At 37.7% G+C, this 25,180-nt stretch overlaps 1 protein-coding gene across 1 annotated transcript in view; it reads right to left on the bottom strand.

Moving 5' to 3' along the window:
* nfatc3 (nuclear factor of activated T cells 3) overlaps window positions 1–24,782 on the bottom strand; it is a 64,364-nt gene extending 39,582 nt beyond the window's left edge. The window contains exons 1-2 of the mRNA XM_005796206.2: window positions 24,184–24,782; window positions 1,707–2,886 (exon numbers count right to left, since the gene is read on the bottom strand). Of these exons, the coding sequence (XP_005796263.1) occupies window positions 1,707–2,886; window positions 24,184–24,274 (1,271 nt within the window). The 5' untranslated portion in view covers window positions 24,275–24,782. The remainder of the gene's footprint in view (window positions 1–1,706; window positions 2,887–24,183) is intronic.
* Window positions 24,783–25,180: the final 398 nt, after the last annotated feature.

Below are 25,180 nucleotides of genomic sequence, written 5' to 3'. Positions count from 1 at the left end.
ATTCCACCTGAGCCATCTGTTCAAAACATGACTGACACACATGCAAGCAACTCAACATCCTATTTCATGGCTTCATGAAAGCCCCTCGACTTTCCTCTGTATAAGCAACATCTGCTGTGGGAACATACACCTACCAACAAAGGTGCAATTGAGTTTAAATTGTGACTCATCATAGATGTGACCCCATTTTTGACTGGACGGTGATAGGTCTATGTGAATAAGTGTTTGTGTTATGTCTGCAGACGTGTCTGTCTCTGTGTATGCGGCTGCCTCTTTGCCATATGTGCCCTGTGCTGATTTACAGCGCTAGGGGCCAGTGCACACAAACAAGGCCTTATCTTCATCTGCCACACACATTGGAGAACAGACAGCCAACTCCTCCTCCTCTCCTGTTGGCGTGTGTGTGTGTGTGTAAATTTTCTTGTGCATTCTTCTTCACACTAATAAGCCTGAATTTTAACACGCAGCTCAAAGTTCCCTCATAACTGAACAATAAAGACAATGAACAGACATGTTACCCAACAATGTAACTGATACACATTAACTAGAATAAAATGTTCACTCTTCAAAAAGAGATGTTTTTTTTATCTTTATGGCAAGTAACAGTACTCATTAACAAATTCAACACAATTAATATCTTAGTCTTTGACCTAGACTGTCTGTCTACTAAGTAATATCACCTTGTCTCCAGGTTAGTTACAAAATGATGCAGTGTCAAAAGTCCAATTTTTATGCATTTTTGGGGGATTTTATGTGATAAGCGAACACAAAGTAGTACATTTTTTGCATATTTACAGATTGAAAGTTGTTGCTAATTCTTCTTTCCAAAATGGATTAGGCTCAGTCAGATTGGACCCCAGATTCTCAATTAAATTCAAGTCTGGACTATAACATGGACATTTTCTTTTATCTAAACCAGTCCATGGTAGCTTACAGTTGTATGTTGCATTCCGTTTTGTTGATAGATGAACTCTGACCAGCTATCCCTATCCCTGAAAGCAACCCCACACAGCATGATGCTTCCTCCATCATGCATCACCACTGGGAGGGTGTTGTCATTAGGATCTGCAGTGCTAGTTTTTTTTTTTTTTAACCATACTCAGCAATTTGAATCTGTGCCAAAAAGTTTAATTTTGGTTTAATCTGAACAAGACCTTATTCTACCTGCATGCTTACCCTAGATGCCCTGTGGCAAACTGCAGATGGGACTTTCAATAATCCCTTTGTTGAGCGTACACCTCATTCATCCAGGTAACAATGCTGTCCTTGCCTGACCTGTCAGTTTAGGTGGACAAATGTATCATAGTGGGCCTGCAGTTGTGCCATACTCTTTTCATTTTTGGATGATGATTAGAACCTTGCTCATAACCAAATGCCACTTCAAACTTTCCCTCAATTTTATCTCTGAGGTTTGATCTAAGTATGAGTAAGGTGGGACCGTTAGTCTTTATGCTTATTGTTTACTAATGTTCTCTAAAAAGCTTAGGAGACATTCATAAGGTCTTCATGAAAGTACGCCAAGTCTACTAAAGTAGACTTTTTTTTTTTTTACAAGTTGGGTAACTTGTAATTTGTCATCTGCTGCCTATACTTTAATACAGTATGGTTACATAATATTTTCTTCATACCTTTCAAAGGTTCCTAATACTTTGAGGAATTATCCTACAATTAATTTTGCTTCTCCACTTCAAAATCAGCTACCTTACCTGAAAATAGGTGTATGACCAGGCTTGGGTTTATTCCATGAGAAGTGCGAGGGCACAGACAGAAACTGTTCTGCAGGCCCATCTTTCTTCATGCTGTGCAGCGTGTCGTCTGGAGGAGAATCAAGGTTAGAAGACAGATTTTCCTGGTCATCTAATGTCAGCTCTCCTTTCCCTGTCTGCAGAGATGTTCTGTCCTGTGAGGTCTTCCTTGTCTTTGATGGGATGTCTGTCTCAGATGGGCAGCATTGAAAAGCTGACATGCCTATAGTGGGACTCCCAGCCCATGTGTCCTCTGTCACGCTCCCCCTGGGGGAATGTCCTGGCGTGGGTGTAGGTGAGTGATGAGGAGACAGGGAACCGGGATAGCAAATGTCGGCACTGGAGTGTCGCCTTTTCCCGCAGGGTGAGGTTGGTCGCGAAGAGGGCCTGGAAGGAGACCGTGGACTAAGCCAATTTTCATCAGTGACGCTATTGCGTGGTGAATGGCAGGGGGACTGTCGAGGAGAAAGAGTGGAGTGAGAGTGATGCACAAAGGGGGGATGATGGTGCTGCCATGGGGACTGCTCCTCTAGAACTCCCCCAACAGCCTGCGGTGACACACAAACTGGAGAAGTCAGAGGGGAGCCCAGACTAAACCTTGCAGCTGCTTCATTCAGCTCTGAGTCAACATCGTCATAGACATGTGAAAACGATTCACAAGATGAAGCATCAGAGAACCAGCTCCTAGAGGAGAGGCTGCTGCAGGGGCTAGGGCTGAGCGAAGAGTCCCTGTATGAGTGGTCCAGTGGCAAATATAGATGGTCTCTGGACAAGGGTCTGTCGCCGTGGTAATCCCCATCAGGACCATTGGCTGTCAGCTCCCCCTCACTGGCATCTAGCTCTTGCTGGCAACTAGGGGAGATGGAGGTGATCTGGATACTGGGGCACTCAAAGGCTTTTGGTGCCTCCACAGGAGCAGAGGGCAGCAGCGGTGAGGTGCCATACTTGGAGCCTTGTGCCTCGTAACTTAGGAGATCAGTTCCTGTTTTGTGTGATGGAAGTCGCGGTGAAGTGCTGATGACCTGAGGATGGGTGTGCATGCCATGACGAGGCAGGCCAATAGACTGGTGGTTTGTGACCATAGCCTGGGGCTGGCCCATATTTAGGATGTAGAATGATGTGTTGTCATCAGGCTCCAGATCTACGGTAGATAAAAAAAGGGATTATTACCATACTGTACACATTTTAGACATTATTGCTTCTCAAGCTTCATGCAAAGTAACCTATCTGATACAATTTGAAAGACTAATGTTTTACACTTTTTGAAAATTCTTGTTGTATTTCTGCATATATTTTCCCTGGAACTTAACTCAGTTTTGTCTATAAAGGCAAAAGTAGAGATTGCAAAATATTAGAGGTGTGCCGGTCGATCGCCCACCGATCATAATCAGACGATTTCCGTGAAAAAGTGTATGATCAGTGATTGCCGATCACTGTCTCTTGTTGCCGATCACCAAAACCGATCACATTTATCTCACTTCGCAGCCTGCATGTGCAGTTGATCTCCTCTTTCCTTCACACTGCACAAGCACGTGGCAACAAATCCTGTTGTGAGGAACTGTAACGCTCTGAGAGTGGAAGGGGACCTTTGCGTGTTGCGGCATAAAATTACCTTCGGGGTGAAATACATCAAAATGCATCAACACAACGAATCTAATATGGCATTTAAAAGATTAGCACTTGATGGAGTTTGGCTATATCGAGACTCAATGCAGGAAAAAATGGACATCCGGAGCAGCCAGATAATAGTAAAGCAGCTCACAGCTACCAACACTCACCCGGATTAGCATCACGGTCAGAAAGCTAAACAAATAACCAGAAAAATAATTTAAGTCTTTGAGCAGGCGGTGTAAGACGCTGGTTCTGCTCTCGCTCTTGGACCGCAGCTACGTGCTGCTGGTAGTAATATTTCACAGACGTAGCACTGGTCAACCTCCACCAGACAGTGAACTCTCACACCGAAAGTCTGCTTAAAGCTGCAGCATGTAAATTTAAAAAAAAAAAAAAAAGATTTTTGATGTGTATTAAAGTATGTCTAAAGTAGGTGAATTTATTGCCAGATAATTTTTCCATTTTGCCAGATAACATAGTATCATTTATACCTAAAGCGAAAAATTAACAGCCATTTCAGGCGATCAGCAGTGATCAGTGATCAGCAGAGATTGACCTCATGAATGATCGGTATTGGAATCGTCAGCAAAAAGCATGATCAGAGCATCCCTACAAAATATTTATTCTTTATGGAAGACACTTGTGACTAAAACCATCACAGGTGTTTTGATCAAATAAGTATTGACTTGCTTCTTTACAGGCAGTAAGTGAATAAAATGGATATAACAATCTGATGTGTAACAATGCCAAAATATAATGTTTCAATTGCTGACTTTGTGTTCTATAACTTTCTTATTTTTGTGTTTTATGATGTAAAGCACTCTGAGATGCCTTGTTGGTAAAAGGTGCTATACAAATAAAATTTGATTTTCATTTGATAGACAATGGTGTCAGCTATAAATCACTTTTCCCTCAGCAATTTAGGTAGTTTCGTAGCTGACTTTTCTAAGTATAAAATGGAGCCATATGCAAGTGGCAAAAACCAACCACCGAGATGTTTTGTAACCAATGACAAAGTAATCTTCCATTGGCTACTCACAGTCTACTTTAAGGAAATGTGGTTATGTGACTCCAATAAACATGTAAAAACAAGTTATTGTAAAATTGGTTAAGGGTAGGCATAATCTGTCATGTTCAACTAGTCCGAACAGGGATCAGAAGCTAAATTACTGGAAATTGTTATGTAATGTTTACAGAAAAAGTTATAAAATTGAATTAAATTGTACGTCAATTAATTTTTTTTTTTATGTGGAAACCTAACTACAAAAAAGAAGTGATATGCAAAGGTTTCAGTACATTGTTAGGAAACCCTTTGTTTATCGGTAGGGAAGTGTGAAGGGATGAAATGGCAACTTGGGGTAAAAACCGGATTTGGACTGCGCAATGGCAACACCAGCAACCTTAACAACAGTTGCTGTTTTTATCTATTTATAAGTACTATAATAAATATGTTTTTCCATGATCATTTTCCACTCTATACTTGGATAATCATAAACCAAAATTTTTTTTGAAACCACTGATCTATTAATTTTACTAAACAATAATGTCATTCTACTTAGAATGCATTCTACATATCACCAACATTTGAACTTTTGTTTCTGAGATTTACAGTAACTTATTTGCACAATCTTGCCTCACGTTTCCTGAGACTTGGGGCCAAGGTATTTCTCAGTTGCAGGAACTCATCTACGCATTGCTCCTGGAAGGATAAGTGATTAACAGCACTTCTCAGGAAACAAATTCACACAACAATGTGTGCTGTCGGCTGTCATCGCAGCTAGCGCTAGGAGGCTATTTATACCAAAGGTCATCCAGCACAGGCAGCATATATGTGTATAAACAGACACACTCACTGAAACAGACAAGAGTCCATTGTGTTCATTGGCACTATTCAGTGAGAGTTTATTGATGTACTTTCACTGGTTATGCTTCGCTGCACCCACTGGAATGTAATCCCCACATGTTCTACATTTTTCATATGTGAAATGTTAATTGCACAGAAACACTTCAATATTATACTTTCACAATGAAGTATCTTATAAAAAATAATTTTGCATTCACAAACAGCAAAAAGAAGAGTCATCAGAAGCACAACACTGAAGGCATCATCTAACTTGAGCACTCTTAAGCTATCAAAAGCTGACACGTACAGTCATTTTATTTAAAGGTAGGAAGCATAAATATATTGACTAACAAGCCTTGGAGAACAAAAAATGTGAGTACCAAGTGAGTATGCACAAATTATCTGGTTTTGGCTAAAACCACAATGCAGCCTGTACAGGATACGGTTGTGAAATCCTTACACAACACTTCTAGTATTCCTTACATTTACAAACCTATTTTTTCCTTTCACTTTAGATAGAAAGTTAATCGCTAATATGACTGAATGCAGGTAAAACATTTAAGTTTAGACAAAAGCAAACAAAAGTCTCAGAGATTTTGAAGAAGATGTATGTACTCTCCACTCTCCATCCAGTCCAGTAGCGACAACAGCGGCAGGAGTAGCAAGTTGTACATATTTATAGCTGCTCGGTTTCTGACTGGCCCTGTTTGTCTGTCCCAAGACACAGTAATGTGTCACCGTCAGCTAGACAAACTGACAGGGGGCAAAAGAGAAACAACAAGCAGAAAAGGGAAAGCAAAAAATAAAAAATTTTTAAAAAGCAGCTGAAAAAAAAGATAAAAAGTTAAAGGTGATGATGGCTGACTTAATGTACATACACTCATTCCGCCAAGACGAATTTATATATACACAAAAATGTGCTTTATTTGCAGTAAATAACTGACATTTGTTTTGTTTGTAGAAGAGTTTCTTCTAAAACTTGAAGTAATTACAGCTCAGTTGAACCATGGTAAAAATGTGATTTTTTCTCCCCATTCTGAACAAGCTTTCCTTCTGTACAACACCCTGTGTAAATCTCTGAGGCACACATTACTAAAGGCCTAGTCTACTGTGACAAGTAGTAGACAGATCTCAGAGCAACTAAACATTCCTGATGCATTGGGTTGCAAAAATAATCAGTAATTAGGAAGTATAGAAATAATGCTTCATGGTGAGTAAAGAAAAAGAGTTTGAGTTATGAACAAGGTATTTCAGGCAGCTCCAGAGTAATGTTTCTGTGTAGAATGACTTACTCCTTTTTAAGGGGAACTAGAATGTTTTTCTTAAGAGCTTTGCCAAAAAAATAAAGAAACCAAACAGCAGCTACAAAGTCTGAAATTTACTACTTAAAGTGGAGAGAGTTGGGGGTAGGGAATTACCGCAGTGCATTATATGGAGGGATTTATATACTGTAAGGGTGGGTGTACTACTTTTGAGCTCAACAGCGAGTCTTGCATTATCTAACACGTAGCTCTAATTAATTGTCTCTCTTTGCCTTCCTACTCGTGATTTTAGCTGCTCTGTCTCACCTTTATACCTGTTCGGTTTGCTCTACTTTAACTCTTCTATAAGGATTTAGAAAAATGTTGCATTGTCCAACAAGTCTCGGTTTCAGTTGCAGGATTCAAATGGAAAGGTCAAAATTAATGTGCAGCCAACAAATATGGAGCAACTGTGTGATGCTCCAACCAAGCAATACCGCAGTTGTGAACAGAAAACAAATCTAACCCAATACTAGCAATATCTAATACATTGGCCAGCTGGTGTAATTCTTCCTTGAAATCATCATGGAAAATCTTTAATACAAGTCTTGATCTCAAAAAAGTATTCATGTCATTTTCAAATCTATTAAATACTAGGCATCAAAACACTAGTTATGACAAAACCACTAGCTTTTAATTTTAGGTTTTTTATCCACTTGATGATGAAGATAGACAAACAAGTAAACAGATGGGAGTCATACTAGGGGTGACCAGGCCGCCTGGCTCACAGCCCTCATCATGCTCAGAGTTAATATTAGGTTGCTACCTAAAACTGCACAGTGTAAGAAAAGGGGCGGGTGGTGGGAAACCCCCTTGTAAGAGCCAAAGTCACCTTAGGAAAGGAGGTCAGACTGGACCATGTAATACTATTTCCTTATCAATGGCCAGTGTTGCAAACCAAATGCTCCTGAAAGGCCTGTGCGTCACAGACTCCTCAAGTGTCCATACATCAGACAGCCAATCTGGTTAAATAAAGATCTCTAAGAGGCTTTGCTGTACCTAAGCTAATAATAGTTTCGCCTCACTGGGAGATGCTTCAGTGAAGGAAGGATTGGTGGATGTTTGTGACACACCACCAAGACCATTGTGTTCTCACTGTAACCACAGGGAACAGCCTGATCCGCAGCTGATGGAGGCATTTACCGTAGCTCCTTGACATAAAGCTCAACAGGTCCCTGGCTGAACATCACGCTGCCAGATGATTCTCACTTGGAAGATAATCTCTTCCTCCCTCTTTCTATTCTCTCTACACAAAAAGTGTGTTAGGGTGCTGTGACCAGCAATGACACACAGGCCTACATTCTGACAAACTCTGGTTTACTACAAGGACAAAGAAGGATTTGTATCAAAATAAGATGAACTATTCATTACTGAATGAGTCATTTTTGTCATAATTTAAAAATAAATTAAAAAAAAGTTGTGTGAAGATGCACTTGTGAGCACTGTTGTTTTACAGTATCAAGGTCCTAAATACAAATCCTTTATCCATTGAGTTTTTCAAGCCCTGGTTACTAATAAAACACTAACACGTTTATTGTTGGTGCTCCTGCTGAGACATATCAGTCTTATAAACATCCATGTAGTAGTAAAGATCTAATCCAAAGACTTGGTTGTTGTCCTCACAAAGGAGACCTCGTTAGAAAAGAGATCCTCATCTTTGTGGCTAATAGATCTACTGCACTGTTTTCTATGCTAATGTTACTGCTTTACGTTTCTGCTTCTACTTACTAATTTTCTACTCCTTTACATCTAGTTTAATTCATGCTGGTCTATTGTGAATATTTACTGCATTAATGTATACATATACAGTACATATTCTTGTTTTAAAGTATTTGGGGTTACATATTTTACCAAAGCCCTGTCACATTTAGACCACTTCATTAGGTTATAAATATGTTAACTTTATCTTTTTTTGTTGCAGAAACTTAAGTTAATATAGAGGGGGTTCTTTTATTTTCCAACATCTCTACACTATCATGTAAAGAGTAGTGCTACACAGCAAGAATGGGAATAGAAAAAGTTGCACAATAAAAACATTTGTTTTAAAAACCAGAGCTACTTTTAGATACTACAGGACTTGGTATTTACCAAATTACAGTCCAGCTCTTTCTGTGTGTCAATTTCCAAAGAATTATTTCTGTGTGCTTATGCATACGTGCATCTGCTCTTAACATATTAATGTCTCAGGTTACCAACCTGCCCTAACACCATGTGGTGCTGAAGCAGAGTGGTAATCTAAGCCAGGGTTCCCTTTCTTGTGGGCAGGCAGGTTGATTAGGAAAGGCTCTGATTACATCCCCTGTACGGAAGGCTTTGTGTTTTGGTCAGTCTCCTCTTTCAGCACTCATCAAGAGCTGCTAGTCAACAGAACACAGAAATAAATGTCCCAGTAATCCTTGCACCATGGATCCTGGTAAAAATGCTATATGTTATACAGAACATATGATAGATAATACATTGCTTTGTTTTGAGACAGAGGTTTTTAGTAATCTGGTTGGCAAACAAAGAAATTAAAACATGTTTTGTTTAACTTCACAAGAATTCAAGTCTATCTACACATCAAGCAGCATCGACGGCAACTATATTCTTTTATTGAATAGCAATATTATTTTTCTTGGATAATTATCTTTATAATTATTTTACAGACGTAAAACAATTTTTATATGTAGGCCTATACACATCTGTAAAAATATTACAACAAAAAAACATTCACGAAATTTTCATCAATGTTTCAGTCTTGATACCAAAAGAAACGACACAACAAAAACTATCTGGTTTTAAGACATGGCCAGACCGAAAATCTTTCAATAAATTCAAACTAATTTTGCAACAATAAAGTACATACAAGCTGTTCATTAAAAAACAAATTAAACTGGAATTACTAGATGTTATTATCAAACATCTGCAAGAATCAATGATCTGCTAATTTCATTTAGTATTGGCAAACATTTGCTCTGGTAGATTTGTTTCAAAAGCTAAAATTGGAAATGACTAAAAACCCAACAAATTATTCTGCAGAGCTACAACATATCACACCACTACTGCAGAGGCTTGTTGCCAAGCAGACAGATTTAGGATGATAACCCTCTTAACAATTAGCCACAAAACAGTATGTCTGCACCCAAAGTACAACTTATGTCCTTGCCATTTTTTCATTTATCACCAAAGGAGAAAAAATGTGCAGCTAAAACTGATTGTGCTGGTTTAAAGTCATGGAACCATGTTGGTTATAAAATTGTATTTAGGTCTTTTTTTACTGGGAAAAAAAAAAATCCACAACAATCGCATGTAAATGTAAGTGTGAATTATCTGCTGTGGTGTGTTAAATGTCCCTCACCAGTCAGCCTGAAAATTGGCCAATTCAGTTCCACTGCCAAGTGTTGCCCCTGACAAAAGGCTGATTGTATTTTTGCACTATTATTACAGTAACAGATTTGAAAAGCATAGAGGAAAGTCTATGTTCCCTCTTTCATGTCATAATCCAAAAAACTGTTAGAAACTAAAACCTTTTTTTTTTTTTAGCAAATGTACCACTAGAAGCTTTTTCACCAGAAAATAAATTTTAAAAAGTTAACAGCGTGCCCTGAACTAATAAATCTTTCACCAATAATAAAAGGTTTTCCCATGACTCTGGTACAGGCTTTAATTTATCTATGAAATTATTTACAATTAAATACATGCACTTTTTTTTGGTTTCAGAAACAAAAACATTGTAAATTTTTACTATGGATGTATACCTCTAAGCTTCCAGAGATGCAGTGATTACCGGCAGAGCTCACAAAGGTAAATTTAATTCCATCACCCAGGGTTTTCCAAGAACCCTGCGTCTGGCTGGTGCCCTGCATTTCTAAACACAGACCCAGTGACGCACTTGCACACACGTATTGTAAGGCTTGGCCTACACCTGTGTCTCTAATCCTTGTTGGTTGGGTTTGGGCCAAACTCACTGCTGATCCCTATATGTAAATGTGCCTGGGACCCCAGCTAAAAAAAAAAAAAAAAACTTAAAATAATCATTAAAAGTGGGCAAAATAAACTTTTTGTTAAAAGTACAACAAAAAAGATACATAAAAGAATAATGGATAACAGAAATGGCAGATATACATCACAAAATTAATCTGACAAATGAAGAAGAGCCTTTTGGGGTTGTAATCTGCAATGGCATGTTTGGTTTATAATAACAAGCCTTAAGACTGAGTAGCCAGTAGAGACTTAATAATGTCAGTCTAAGCCAATGCCAACATATGCCAGCAGCTAAATTAAGCTCCTAATTAACAATCTCATGCCGTGATAACATTATGGGATAAACGGAGTGCCAAGTAACCATCTGAACCAAATATTTACCAACAGATAAAGATCTTTCAACAGTATCAACCCATCTAAGAAAGATTAATGTGATTGTCTGAGAAGGTCTCTATTCAGATTTTTACTATGCATCTTACAATCCTAAATGACTGCATGAAAACAATTGTGGCCACATCTTTGACATTGCAATGCCAAGTTTTGTTCAGGCAAAACACAACTTTATATTTTTAATGCAAGGGGAAACGAGGAAAGATGTCAAATACCCTTTTCTGAGCGCAAAAGACAACAAAAAAGTGACTGACCTTTGTAAGTCTGTTTTCAAAGGTGAACCGCACCATGTCTCAAGTTAAATACACCCCCACAATAAGTGACACCCACAAAGCAAGAAAAATAAACCAAAGAGCTTGTGCTCCTACGTGCAGCATAACAGAAAGACATTTTTAGAATCCCAGCTTTATGAATGATGCAAATAATGTTTTCTTCTTCAAGGGATACTACAGGGTTTTTCTCTAGGTTTGGTTCTGTGGAAAGGTAATGAGCAGTCATTATTTTACATGTCTAAAACCCAGACTGATGCAGCTTTCAGCCATCTAAACCAAAAAAAAATAAAAAAAATAAAAAGAATCTGCCACATTGCATTTTATATTATGAGGCACACAGAGGAAACCATTGTCAATACTTTACATGGAACTGTTCATCTTTGAGCGTCTTCAGTTTGCACTAGTATTTATTTTTGCCTTGAAGCTAAAGCTAACAACTAGTCAGAAGCAGGGCCCAGACTTTGCTTTGGATTTTTATGGTTTTTAAATCAACTTCAGTCTTGAAGTTTATTTATCCCTACGCCACCACGTAGGGTGGCATAGGGATAGCGCGACCAATATTTGGAGGCCTTGAGTCCTCGACGCGGCCGTCGCGGGTTCGACTCCCGGACCCGACGATATTTGCCGCATGTCTTCCCCCCTCTCCTGTCAGCCTACTGTCATATAAGGGACACTAGAGCCCACAAAAGACCCCTGGAGGGGTAAAAAAAAAAAAAAAAAACAACTTCAGTCTTACTGCAATTTATAGTTTAAACCACTGTCATGTTTAATTAGATGGTTATTTATATAAGTGTAGCTATTTGCAATGAGTACAGAGGTTCTCTGCACTCCATAACAACCTTCTCACTTAAATACAAATTGGAAAGCAACTTTCTCCTACTGCCTGAACCAAGAGTAATGCAGCACTGCCTCTCTCCCACAAGTCTGCGTAAATACTGACTGACTAAATTTTGTCAAGCGCTAAAATTTAGCACTCGACAAAAAGCGCTACATTTTAGTGCTTTTTGTCAGGGCCAACTATGAGGACACGTTTGCTTCCGACCTCTTTGCAAACTGAGCATTTTTAGAGAGTTAAGACACTGCTGGTTTATGAACTGAGTGTTCATAAACTCTTCACACAGCCCAACTTGGAAATATCTGACGTTAAACAGAAAGACTTGCTAAATGTCTCCATCGGTTTGTAGAAAAGTAGAAGAAAGCATCTGCGCATTTGAAGAACAGTCACTGCAGCGAGGACATGCATAACATCAGAGGCCACTGCCAACAGGAGTGACATTTAAACATTCTGTTGAAGCCGACTGTGCACGTGCCTGAAAAAGTCAATCAGGAAGAGGGAGAAAGAGAGCGACAGAGCGCCATACAAAGAAATAGTGCTTTTGTTTTGTGTGAGAGAGAATGCAAGGGAGCACAAGTGTCGGAAGAAAAACAAATCAGAGGGAAAGTGAGACAAGAGTTAAAAATAATGGGACTTAAAGAAAGGAGAGTAATTACAGCTGATCCACGGACCACTGATAAACGCTTTAGTACGCCTAATTTTTTCATCACAGTTTATACAAAAGCACACAAATTCTGAAGTCTATGCATCGATCAGAGCCTGTAGGCCAAACACCTCTTAAAAAAACATTAACATTTCTGGAACAGAACAGAAGCACTTCCCATTCAGTAGTCAGGCCAAAAAAAGACAGAAAAACAAGCAGGAAATAATTATGGCGCAAACAGGAAGACTGCAGTTTCCACTCAAAGAAAATACAACTGGAAGCTTTATGACAATCACTAAGTAAAGATAGCCTTTTAGATTATTTTTACCCAGTCCACAGCTTTATCACCCTATAAAATAACAACTTCAGGGTTGTTCAATCGTTTCTTTTTAAAAGCTTAAGTTATTATTTTACCATTTTTATTGATTTAGCATGATAAATGTACAAATAAAGCTTTATTAAGGGCCATGGAAGGGTTATGTTGAGTTCATTATACGGGGTTGAGTACAGAGCAGGGGAGAAGGGCATGCACGTATGAACTGCACCCAAGTTTGGCACTGGTTGCTGGGAGACCAAGGGAAGTAGCTAGTTTTTCAAGCTGCAGCTTGAATGCAGTGTGTATCTGTTAGATTGTCAGAGGGAGGGCCTGGGATCACATTTAGGAGGAAGAGCGAGCCGCAGCAAGAAGAAGGCTCACAATATCCATCAGTCAGGACACTTCAAACTACTTCAGGAGCTGCACTTGTCAATGATTACTTGAGACTGAGTAGAGAGCAGTTTGACTCTGTTGACATGTAGAGAAGAGCAAGAGCAAGACTGCTAAAGAAAAAAAAAAAAAAAAAAAGATTATGAGCCCACCGAGATCTGAGGACTCGCATTCAAAATCCATTAGGTTTATTAGAGGGAAATAGTTGCTATGTTTTAATTATAGGCAGTACCTTAGCTATGCAAAAGGACAGTGTGTATCTTAACCAATAAAAACCTGTAACCAATCTTCAAATAACTTTAGCATCAACAGCAGTGAGTTTGAATCAGAAGAAGGCTCCAATGGCAGTAGCTTCATTTATCAATTGTACTTGGAAATCGTTCTACCTCAGAGGCTGGATCTGATATTTAAACATGATACATGAGAGTCTCTAGAAATATCTCCAAAATATTTCTTTAGTCAAAAGAGGAGAAAGAAGATGCATTTTCAGGCAGGATTTTTTGGCCTATGAACACATATCTTAATGAAACAAACCGCTGGTGTACAAGACTCAGCTTGACACGATCAAGCAACAGGTTTAAAATGGGTTTCCCCACTTCCAGTGTAAAAACTATTTTAAAAAGTGTTCATGCTCTGACTAAAATGTTATTGTGAAAACATAAAATACTTTGAGAACCTAAAGTTGCATTTTCTTTAGTTTAAAATACAGTGAAATGTAAAAAGCCTAAATATCACAAATGTTCTAAGAATTGTAGAGTTCAAATGCCTATTATTCAAGTAGTACAGTCCCTTAAAAAAAGTATTAGTACCCCTTGAACATTAAACTTCAACATAATGGGGTTTTTATTCAAAAGGCCTACAAAATGTATGTATAGTAATATGTATTGTGAAGAGGAAGGAGAATAAAACTCTACATCAACAAACAAAATCTGAAAAAACTGTATACTGCACTAGTATCCAGTCTCCCTGATGCCATACATTTTAAGAACCACCTTTCACTGCAATTGGTGGTTCATTTTAAGAACCAAATTTCACTGCAATTGGTGGTTCATTTTAAGAACCACCTTTCGCGGCAAGTGTTTTGAAGGATGTCTCTGCTGTATTCTGGAGACTAAACAGTTTGCAGATTCTTCCTTGCAAAACAGCACAAGCTGGATCGACAGCATCAATTTTCAAGCCACTGACTGTCAATTAAATTTAAGTGTGGATAGTTTTTCTTCTGGGATTGCCCTTTATTTACTTCTATCCATCTTACTTCCATCATTTCTGCATCATTCCTGTCCCAGCTGAATAAAAGTGTTCCCACAGCATAATGCTGCCACCACAATGTTTCTTACTAGGGATGGTGTCTTTAGGTAAGGAGGAATGTTAGTTGTTTTTTTTATGCTTTTTGCATATGGGGCAAAAAAAATTACACAATGGTCTTACTTGAGAAATTCATCTTTCTCAGCACATTTGCTGTATCCCCCTGAACAGATAGCTGTCTTACTTTAGTTTTGTTTCCATGTAGCTCCTCCAGAGTTAGCATAGTCCTTTTGGATGCACCTATGATTAATAGACTCCTTTCTCTCTTCAAAGTTTACATGGATGGCAAAATCTTGGTAGAATTAGTGTTCTGGCAAACTTTTTTTATTTCTGTTGACAGATCAGGAAATGTTCTGTGAGATGTTCAAAGCTTGAACGATTGTTTCATAACCTTGCCCCTTCTGTAAGCTTTTCCACAACTTTTTCCTTGATGTCTCTGGTGTTTCAACTAACAAAAACAGTGCTGCCAGTTACAAGGCAAATTTAGATGTAAATGTAGGAATTTATTGGAGAATGTAAAAACATCGGTTCCCATTACTTGAGTTGACCCTCACTGTGGACTGAACATAAGGGGTCTCGAAATGGCCTGTGGAAATAAGTCAGTCACACTAGTTTCATCAATTTGTTGAAAAATATTACGAAATCATAGCTTGAAATTGATAGAAACATAGAACAATAGTTGTTGGGACTAGTTGTGTTGCCATCTTGCAAATATTAAAATAGCTCTTTAGCCATGTTTTATACTTCAACCACAGATAGTCTGTGGTTTAAAGAAGTCATTTCGACATTTAAAAGTTATTTCCTCACTTTAAAAAAGGGCAGAACGCAGAAAGAAAAAAAATCCCTAGATGCAGAAGTTTTACAGATTTCACTCTGCTGTAATGCAAACTCTGACATGTTGATGCAGCGCAGCCAACAGTAGCTTGAGTTACACTAAATTTAAACTAGACAGATGCCTTGCATAGTTACTCATGCCTCACCCCAGGAAACAAACGTCTCATTCATCATGCTGGGTGCCGGGACCCCCTAACTTCAGCAGGGTTAGGGGGTAGCCACGTGATGATCTAACTCTAGATGTTGACCATATACTGTCCAACCTTTGACCTCACTATGTTTACATTTAAATTGATATACAACTGTAAGCTCATAAGCTCTTGTCTCCAGTCTTGGTTAAAACTTGAGTTCTATTAAAATTTGTTCATCAATACAATTTGCTTTTCTTTCTTAATTATTTCAATTTTCTATATAAAATTCTTAATTGTTTTTGCTCTACAAGCATTGGGAACATAAAAACTTTTGAAATCAAACTTTAATGAGAGAATAAAAATATGTTTAGAGTATTTCAATCCAGGAAGAAACATTTCTGAATCAGAAATTTAAAAAGAAAATAGTCAGTAAAAAGTGTCTTCTCTTGTCATTTCAGGAAAATGTGATAAAATTTTTGATCATTTCTGAATGTGTTGTGCTGCACTAAACAGCTGTTAGAAGACTCATCTGTCTCCTGTTGATAAAACCAACACCTGGCTAGAATACAGCACTGCCGCCAAACTCACCTGGTGATGTGGCGCAAAGCATACTTCCACTCTTCTCCTTACAATGAAACGGTGAAGAGTGCAGACTTGCTGGGACAACAGGGATTCTCCTGCTCTAAGTACAAAGTAGTCACTAGAACCTGCCGCCTGCCCTCTGCCACTCTCTTTGGGAGCTCAAAATAGTCCACCATGAGAGCGATGTAATTTCAGTCTTTCCCACGACAAGGACTAGGAGGATCGTGCTCTTGGCTCACAGGAGTAAAGCAATGACAATAACAGGCACAAGGGCAAAAGCGCTTTGTCCGTTACTTGTTCTCAGTTTAAACATTTCACTGTTATAAAATCATCTGCTTGACATTTCTTTACATCCAAACATGACAGCGAGAACTGCGCTGGTATATATATATAAAAAAAAGGCTCAGCTCAATAACAGTTGCAAATCAAACCTGACTAGTCACTGAGTGGTTTTGGTGACTGTTGGCATCTGGATATTTCATTAGCTTAGATCAGCCTCTCTGATGTCACCTGTGGTTTCTTTCATATCCTGAGAGAGCCGTAAGAGGAAAGAAGCCTGAGGCGTCCTGGTAGCAGGTCTGCAACTCTGTTTTTGCTACCATACGAACAATAAGTGGGGGCTTGGGGGGAACTTCCAGCTGTATGACAGCAACAATAGTAAGTACATATGAAATTTGAAAAAAGACAGATTAGGCTACTTATGTAGAACAAAAACAGTCTGTCTTCCTCTCACCAGCTAGACATGCTGTGCCCCCCACTTCTATCACTCCTCCCTACCATCTGAACCCCACATGGTATGATCGGGCAGAAAGCCAGACACCTCTACACCGGATCTACTACCCTGTCACCCATAAGCGGCACTGCTGGCCCACCCCTTCTTTATTACTAACCCCCAATTAGTCCACCACAAAATCCTGTCCTGCCGTATCCACGTTTGTCTACTTCAGCACTGAATCAATTATGTTTTCCTCTCCTCAAGAAAAACATCAAGTGTACATCAACAGTAACAAAAAAGCTTAAAGACAAGAATTAGAAATTTCTTCTGGGAATTTAAATACATCCTTAGATTACATGTCAGTTAATAAAAAGGAAAAGAACACAACTTTGAAGTTGTCTGTAGTAAGCAAAAACATCACTCATCCGTTATCGGTGCTGCCACTTTCAGAGGAATTTGTTCCACAATGACAGAGTAGAAATTTACAAAGTGAAGAGCCATCAACCGACACTGATTTTTACAGTTAGTCACATACGCTATATGACTCACATCTAACAAGTGGTTTCATTCATCAAGGAAGATCACAGCAGGTGGTCTACCTTTTTTTTTTTTAAATTAGTCTCTGGCCTAAAGAAATTTAGATATAAATGTATTGATTATATTTTTCATCAGGATTTTTTCTCCAATCCTAAATATTTGTCTAACTGTTCTTCCATTATTCTTTAGTTTCTTGTGTCTTTATGTATTGCTGATTGAAGTTGTTGAAAGATGTTCTGATATTTTCCTAAAGATTGTCAAAATAAAACAAGCACTGACTGCTTCAAAAAGAGCATGTGGTTCACAATACAATCATAAAGTGTCTTTGTTTTTCCCAAAAAGCATTCTAAAGTAAATAAAATTTGTGCTTGATGTTATTTCTACAGGTGGGCTGTTAATATCCATTCTGAACTCCTATGTTCACATGCGGTACATAAATACTGTAGTTGTATGTGTTCCTCCGCTAGCCTTGGGATTGACTAGTTAGTCACAGTCCTTCCACCTAAATCCAGACTGGATAAATGGGTGAAATTCCTGGTAAGTGTTTTCATCTGTTTGTGCAAAGGAGACACATGTAGAGTCACTATTTGTTTCAACAGTCATCAGTTCTTCAAAAACTGTTTGTGGCCAAAAGACAGAGGCTGAAAAACTAAGTTAGCATTCAAAACAAGACAATAAGGGAGCCAATCTTTAGCCTACCCATAATTTAATGTGATTCACATTCCTAAGTTCACGAGTTAATTTAAATAAATTACCAATTCAAAGTGAATTTCAGTTCAATACAAGAAAGACATTTTAGAACCTATTTAAGTGAAATGCAGAGAAATCTGAAGTACTCTTAAACCCGAGTGCAATATGCAATTATTTATGGTGTTTGAATATTTAAAATAAGTAAAGAGAGACAGCACGGACACTTTATGTCTTGTATATTCTGTTACCAATAAAACACTTCACTTCCGTATTAGACAATATTGTGATTGCAATAGTATGATGATATCAGGTGTGATTACTTTTTTCTTCTTTCCTCCCGTTCTCATCTAGGCTTTCATCACTCTCTGATGTTTAGCATTTTGGATGACGCAATTTGTGTCCAGTGTAAACATCTGCTGCCATCAGACTCCACCTACCAGAAATGTTTTATTACATTTTACATCTAAACACTTGGAATACAACAATTATTGTACTTCAAACAGTCCTTTGCAATCCGAATACTGTACACGGATACTGTGATGACCATACATGTGTGATATATTCTGTACCCGTCTTGAAAATGAGATTGTGGATCTCCATGAGGCTAACCTGTATAACTCGTAATAATAATAAAGCACTGCTAAACTCAAACCTGCTTCGTGAAATTTTATAATAGAGCAAAGAAACTTTATCATGTTTTACAGCACCAAACTTATCAAAAAAAAAAAAAATCATAAGCAAAACAAATGACCATTGAAGCCTGTCAGTAACAGATTTAGCAGATTCAGACATTTTGTGCTGACTTTTTTATATATGACGATGACTTCTGTTTTTGTAAGATATCTTTGTAGGGCAGCGTTACAGAACTAGTAAAAGAAAAAAAAAAAAAAAAAAAGAGTAATGATGAATCAAATTGGCAAATGTGTTCTTTTATTTCGCCTCAAAATATCAGGGGAAATCCCTTACAGTAGGTTTGCCCAGTGTCTGTGAATTGAAGAGTGGAATATTTATCCTCAATGAACAAGCAGTTTCCTGAACAATAAGAAAACGCAGAGCGAGACACGCACATAAGCAGACAAAGAAGAAAACATAAAAGATAAACAGACAATTGTGGTGTACAGTACTCTACCATCTCTCTGAGGTTCAGTACATTCCTAGATATGCGTAGGAAGACACTGTGTTAAATACAAGCTTAGACTGAATTAACCCTCTATGGCATGACTTTTTATTTTTGTGGGGAAGAAATATTTTCCTGCATTCTTTGGGAGCTTGGTGGTCCCTAATTACATGTCAATCATAAAATCGGACTCTGACACCTCCTGGAACCAGATTTGGGTTTGTTGCCTCAGGGTAACATTGGTCTAGAACACCAAGATTGTCTACACTGATTATGAGAAATGAAATACAAATCAAACAAAAACTATATTCATAAAAAAACTTTTTTTTGGACAAAAATATGTCAAAAATCATGCCCCCCAAAAAATAAAATAAAGGAGCAATGTGAGGTACAGCTATGTGGTTTGTTGCCTGAGGGCAACGCCATGCCATAGAGGGTTAAAAAAAACAAACAAGATTCATAAAACAGACTACTAAAAATGAAGGAAGGGAAATGCTTCTTTGGAAAGTATACTGAATAAAAGTCGTGAAGACTTGAACTTATTTGACCAACAACTAACGAGTGACTCAAGGAAATAGAAATGTCAGTTATTCTCATGAGATTTCCCCCCTATTTGTTATGAAAATGAGATTTACCTTCACAGGAGGAGATTAAGTCAGAAATGAGCAATTCCCCATTACTGCGCTCGGGTTATCCAGTTTTTAATTCAAACACCCCCACCCGACTCCCACTTTTGGCGGAGCAATACAGTCAAAACCAGACGAAAACCACTTGCATAGCAGAGGTTTTATTTCAACGCATATTCCAAATGCAGTTTTTTCTCCTCGTCCCAATGCCAATTCAAACTTCATTTTTTTAAATCAAGAGGAAAAGTTGATTTAAGACTGCAAAAGCCAAACCCTTGTAGAGTTATTTTATTTCATCCAAGTTTAATGAAAAGGCTATGGCAGGGAATTCACTTGTTCCATTTGTTTCAAACCACAGATGAAATAAATGAAGTTTGAGCTTAGTGCTGATAAATAACCTGACACGGGTTCGACAGTGGGCCCCATAAATATGTTAATAAATATGTTCTTGTAAGTCAATCAAGAATCTTCTCCGAATAAATTAAAGCAAACGCACTGCAACTCTGTGCTCATCTGACTCAGGATAGTTTTTTAAATAGTCATCTGAAAGTACAAGTTTCCATATTGTTTTGATTCTTTTACTTGTATTTTCATAATTTGAAGATATCCTACAATTAAGGAACCTCTTCTCTTGTGCTTGTCTGCCATCATTAAAACATCCTGGGTATGAAATCATCTCCATAACTCACACAAGTCTCTTTTTGCATTTGTCTTGGCATTACTCTTGAAAATATGTTAAAATAAAAATACTTATGAGATTTGACTCACAATTATGGTGTTATCCTGATTTCAATAATGACATGTTTCTATATGGTCATACAATTTTGAATAAAGTCTGAAAAAAAACTGTTTCCAGAATAATAAACTAACAGCAAACTTTAGCTAAACATAATTTCTAGTAATTCTGAGACTAATCGTCAGCGTAATTTAATATAAATATGTATCACAAATGTTACTGGCTAGGAAAATCATCCAATATCCTAATTTTTCTGTCTATATATGATTTCTTTCACAGTAGATCTCTGAAATGCTCGATAACTAAGAGATGTTTGACTTCATCCATAACTTCTAAGTTGCTAGTTTACTTTAAATAATGATTAATCTGTAAAATATTTCTATCACCTATATAACCGTGGCCTCCAAAATAATTAAACTAGGTAGAAAAAGGAGAAATTTCAGGAGAAATTTCCCCTTGTAGGCTCCTCTTTAAGGTATGGTTTCACCTTTATTTGGATTTTAACCCAAAGCATCTTTTTTAGCATGGTACACTTGTGACATCTGAGACAAGCTTGCTATCATAGGCTTTCAACAATGCACTTTGACAGCCACAATGTTTTGCCTCCATTGTGCCCTGACCATTCTGTTTGGAAAAGTATGGATGCAGAAAGGGGGTCAAAGTTGAAGATAACAAGGACAAATTCTTTGTGGACTGTACTGCAATCACTGTGCAAAAAGTAGGAAAACAAAACAATAAGAGGGTCACAATGAGCAACACCCTGTCCAAATTTTGTCCTAACCCATTTGTGCGTCACTTATAAAGAAACACACAGGGATTAAAATGTGTAGACGTAATAAAATGAAATACGTGCAGAGAGGTTTGATTTGTGTACACAATGCATTTAAAGTTGCAATTATTTTCATCATAATTGAAATCATCATTATAAATTTTAAGTGGCATCAATTCAACTTAAAATGGAAACATTTATTATTTTCCAAAACCGTTTTCTTCTGTTTATATTTTTCTGCCTTCTGACTTTGTAATGGTTTTTGATTTGAAATAATAATATTAAAAAGCAGAGGATTAATTGCATATAATAATTGGCAAGATGCCATTTTTCTCAATACATCACATGCAAAGTTTTGAGGCGTTTTTGGAATAACATTGCATTGTTTTTCAACATTTGCAGTATCTTTGTGAGCTCTGGGGGCCAAAATCAAAAGTAAAGAAGATTTTTGAATAACTGTAGAGATCCACTGAATTGCCACAGCAATATGATTAGTTTAATGTATAGTTCTGGTTTTAAATTTTAACAGTTTAAAATAACTAGTATTATTTTACTTGCATCTTTAACGTTATGGTTAAACAGCACAATATATGCACAGTACTCAAAGATTCAGGAAGCAATCCTAACAGAAATTAAGTGGTGATGGTGATTAAGTTCTACATGATGGAATGTCTTGCAACCACAGTAGAGCCGACAAACTATTGATAAAATATAGATTATTCCCAAATAAAGTTCTAATAGTTCAAACAGGAGAAATAATAAATATAAAAAGAGGTATTAAGTGACACAAGAATGTTTCTTATACTTGTCATAGTATTATGTTGTGTGCCTCCTCATTACTTGCATTTTCATCATGAAATAAAACACAGACCGCTTAATGGTATCAAAGTATACCAAAGTGTATAGCGTGCAGTATGTTACCGTTTGAAAACCACAGAGAATTACATGACACCACTCCTATGGTTTAAAGTACTTCTTCTAAGACGCCAGAAAGAGTACAGCAATTTTTTTTTCCTGGTTGTGTAGTATAAAACAATGCAGTGCTACCCCTCCCCTACATGTTGCTGCGCACTGGCTACAACACTATTCTCATGCTCACAAAAAAGTTATCCAGATATTTCTAATCACAGGACAAGACTCATGTTTTAACAACTGAGAGACGCCCCCCATCACTCTAAAAGGTTATCTCCTTCATACTATAGTTTTTGCTCAAGTCTGCCGATCATAGACAAAATGCCAAAACAAAAATGTTACAATATTTAGAACATATTTATAACTGTTAATAGCTGATATGCTACATTTTTTAGCAGCAGTATGAAACAGGTTGTTTTTGTTTTGAATTCAGAGCAATAAGTTCATATTATACATTTTTGTGTTAGTGCAGCTGTAGTGCAGTATATGTGATATAGTTACTCAAGGTAATCATACTGTTAGAATCTCATATAGCCCCATATTTATAATATCTGTTTGGATTTGATTAAAAATCAAAACAGAACTGTAGTTTTCATCAGACTTCTTTTTTAATTAATGGGTTTTCACTGAAGCTACATCATTTTGTTTCAAGACAGAAAGATGCAACCTGCTAACACTCTGCATGTTCCAACATATAAATGCAATGCTGCACAATTTGCTCTCCTTGAAGTCGTTTATTCTTTTAACTCTTCTAGATCTTTGCAATTACACATGCTATGGAACATTGTACAGTTTTGAGAAATGTAAACAAATTCTTTGTCATTAAAAGTACAATGGAAATGTTTTAAATACATGAAAACCACACATGCAGTTATCCATTCCAGGCACAATTGTTTTTAAAAACACTGCAACTCCATTTCTGCTCTGGCCCCGACTTATTTTGTAAATAAGGTAATAAAAGTTTTGACAACAAGAGCCTCTCTTACCAGGCAGAAATGTGGTACAATGACATTCAGGCTGTTCCCGCTCAGGCATACCTCACATATGCCACATCAACCAAACTAAAACACAGCCGATGACTTTAACTTCAGCAAGATTAGATTAGATTAGTATAAGAGCCTGGATGGCCAAAAGATGACAATTCAAAATAAAACTCAACATGATGCCAAAAGGATTTTTTTTATTATTATAATTATTTTTTGCAACCCCCCTACAGACTCAAACTCATACAATGAGCACAATATAATCTTTTCGTAAGGCTTTGGTTTTCTGAATAAGACATATTAAATTACGCAAAAATGTCATCCAATAATCAGTTATTTCAAATTGATCACTTTATAAAGATTTACTTAGCAGTTTCCCATTGTGTGTGGATATCAATCTCCAGCATACATAAAGCGGTCTTAGAAAAACTAGTAGAGTTTTTAAAGAAACTATTTTAAGCGCCAACATTTATTAAAGAAGAATGTAAACTGATCAATTAATGTGTAATGTGTGGGAAGGCGCATGATTTGACTGTTAGAGGGGTTATGCCTCCCACGCTTTCCCCGCCACCACTTTGCATTAACGCCCTTGCAACTAACAGGTCTGTAACAGATAAAACTCTTAACTTTGTCATTGAGTGACAAAATCTTGCATTTTTGCTAACACGTGAACTTAGCATAGCAAGCTAATGACAGCTGGAGTGTGGACGTGTCTTACAGTGTCAGATAAAATGACTTAATGTATACATTATAAATAATCAGTATGGCGCAAGGACTGGTTATTCTCTGTTGTGTTACTGCAAGCAAAAGTTGCCGGACAAAGCTAGGGCAACAAACAGATGTGCAAGTTATGACATAACATATTGAGCCCTAACTTTACTACCCACACTTAAAACACACAGTGTTGAGCGTGTGTGCAGAGTGAAAACGCACTGACCTGCGGGGCCTAAAGGCTGCTGCTGCCCGTCCTCTCCGAAAATCAGTCTGAAGTCCAGCTCCTCATTGCCGGGGCAGTTTGCAGTAGTCATCGGGTTTGACAGCTGGGGTTCTCACCCCCTCCACCACTCGACCGTCGACGACCGCTGGGAGCAATTTGCGCCGTCCGAAAATGTCACAACATTTACCGACTGCCACGGCGCCAAAACTTTAGACTTTTGTTCATTTAACTCAGCTTTCTGTAACACGCGCGCTCTCGTTTTAAACTCGAAATCCAAAAAAACAAAAAAAAACAAAAAACACACACACACAACAGCTCACAGGGCTCTTCTCTCTCCGTCTGTCTGTCTCTTCCTCCGGCAGTTAACGAGCGAAATTCTGGCTTGAACTTTCAGAGAGAGCCGCCTGCCCCCTCTGCCTCTCCGTGTCTGCTTTCTTCTGTCTTCCACGCAAAGCTCAACAATAAACCCGCGTTTCCCTCTTGTTTAACGCTCTCTGAAAGGCTGCAGAGACACCCGTGTTAATTGTACGTTTCCCTCTCCCTCCTGTCTGTTTCTCTGCCTCTCTCCCTGGAGCTCCGATCCCAACTTTTACTAACCCCGCGTGACAAGGCAGTTCCAGCGCTGACGTCAGCAAACACAACACGGCACGCACACGAGCTCGCTTAATCGGCCTTAATAAACAATTAAATTAGTAAACAATTACAAATACACCTTTAGCATACCTAAACATGTAGCTTTGTTTAAATGTCGTACTATTAAAAAAAATACAATAATACGTCCTTAATATAAATTAATCACATCAGATTGTCAATAAAACTTCTTAATAAAGCGCAGTTTCCTTATTCTGGAAAACTGGAATACAAAAATAATTTGAGCTTCTTTTAGCACGTTTTTGAAAAAAAAAAAAAAAGAGGTTCCTATGAGATGAAAAACAGAAAACAAGTAGTAATCGTGTTTGTTTCAATATATAAAGTATTGCATTGAAAGATTGCCCTA

Source organism: Xiphophorus maculatus, chromosome 4, assembly GCF_002775205.1.
Source record: "Xiphophorus maculatus strain JP 163 A chromosome 4, X_maculatus-5.0-male, whole genome shotgun sequence".
In the NCBI taxonomy this organism is placed as follows: domain Eukaryota; kingdom Metazoa; phylum Chordata; class Actinopteri; order Cyprinodontiformes; family Poeciliidae; genus Xiphophorus; species Xiphophorus maculatus.
The sequence above is the reverse complement of the archived record's forward strand: the minus strand, read 5'-3'. Positions and strand labels throughout refer to the sequence as shown.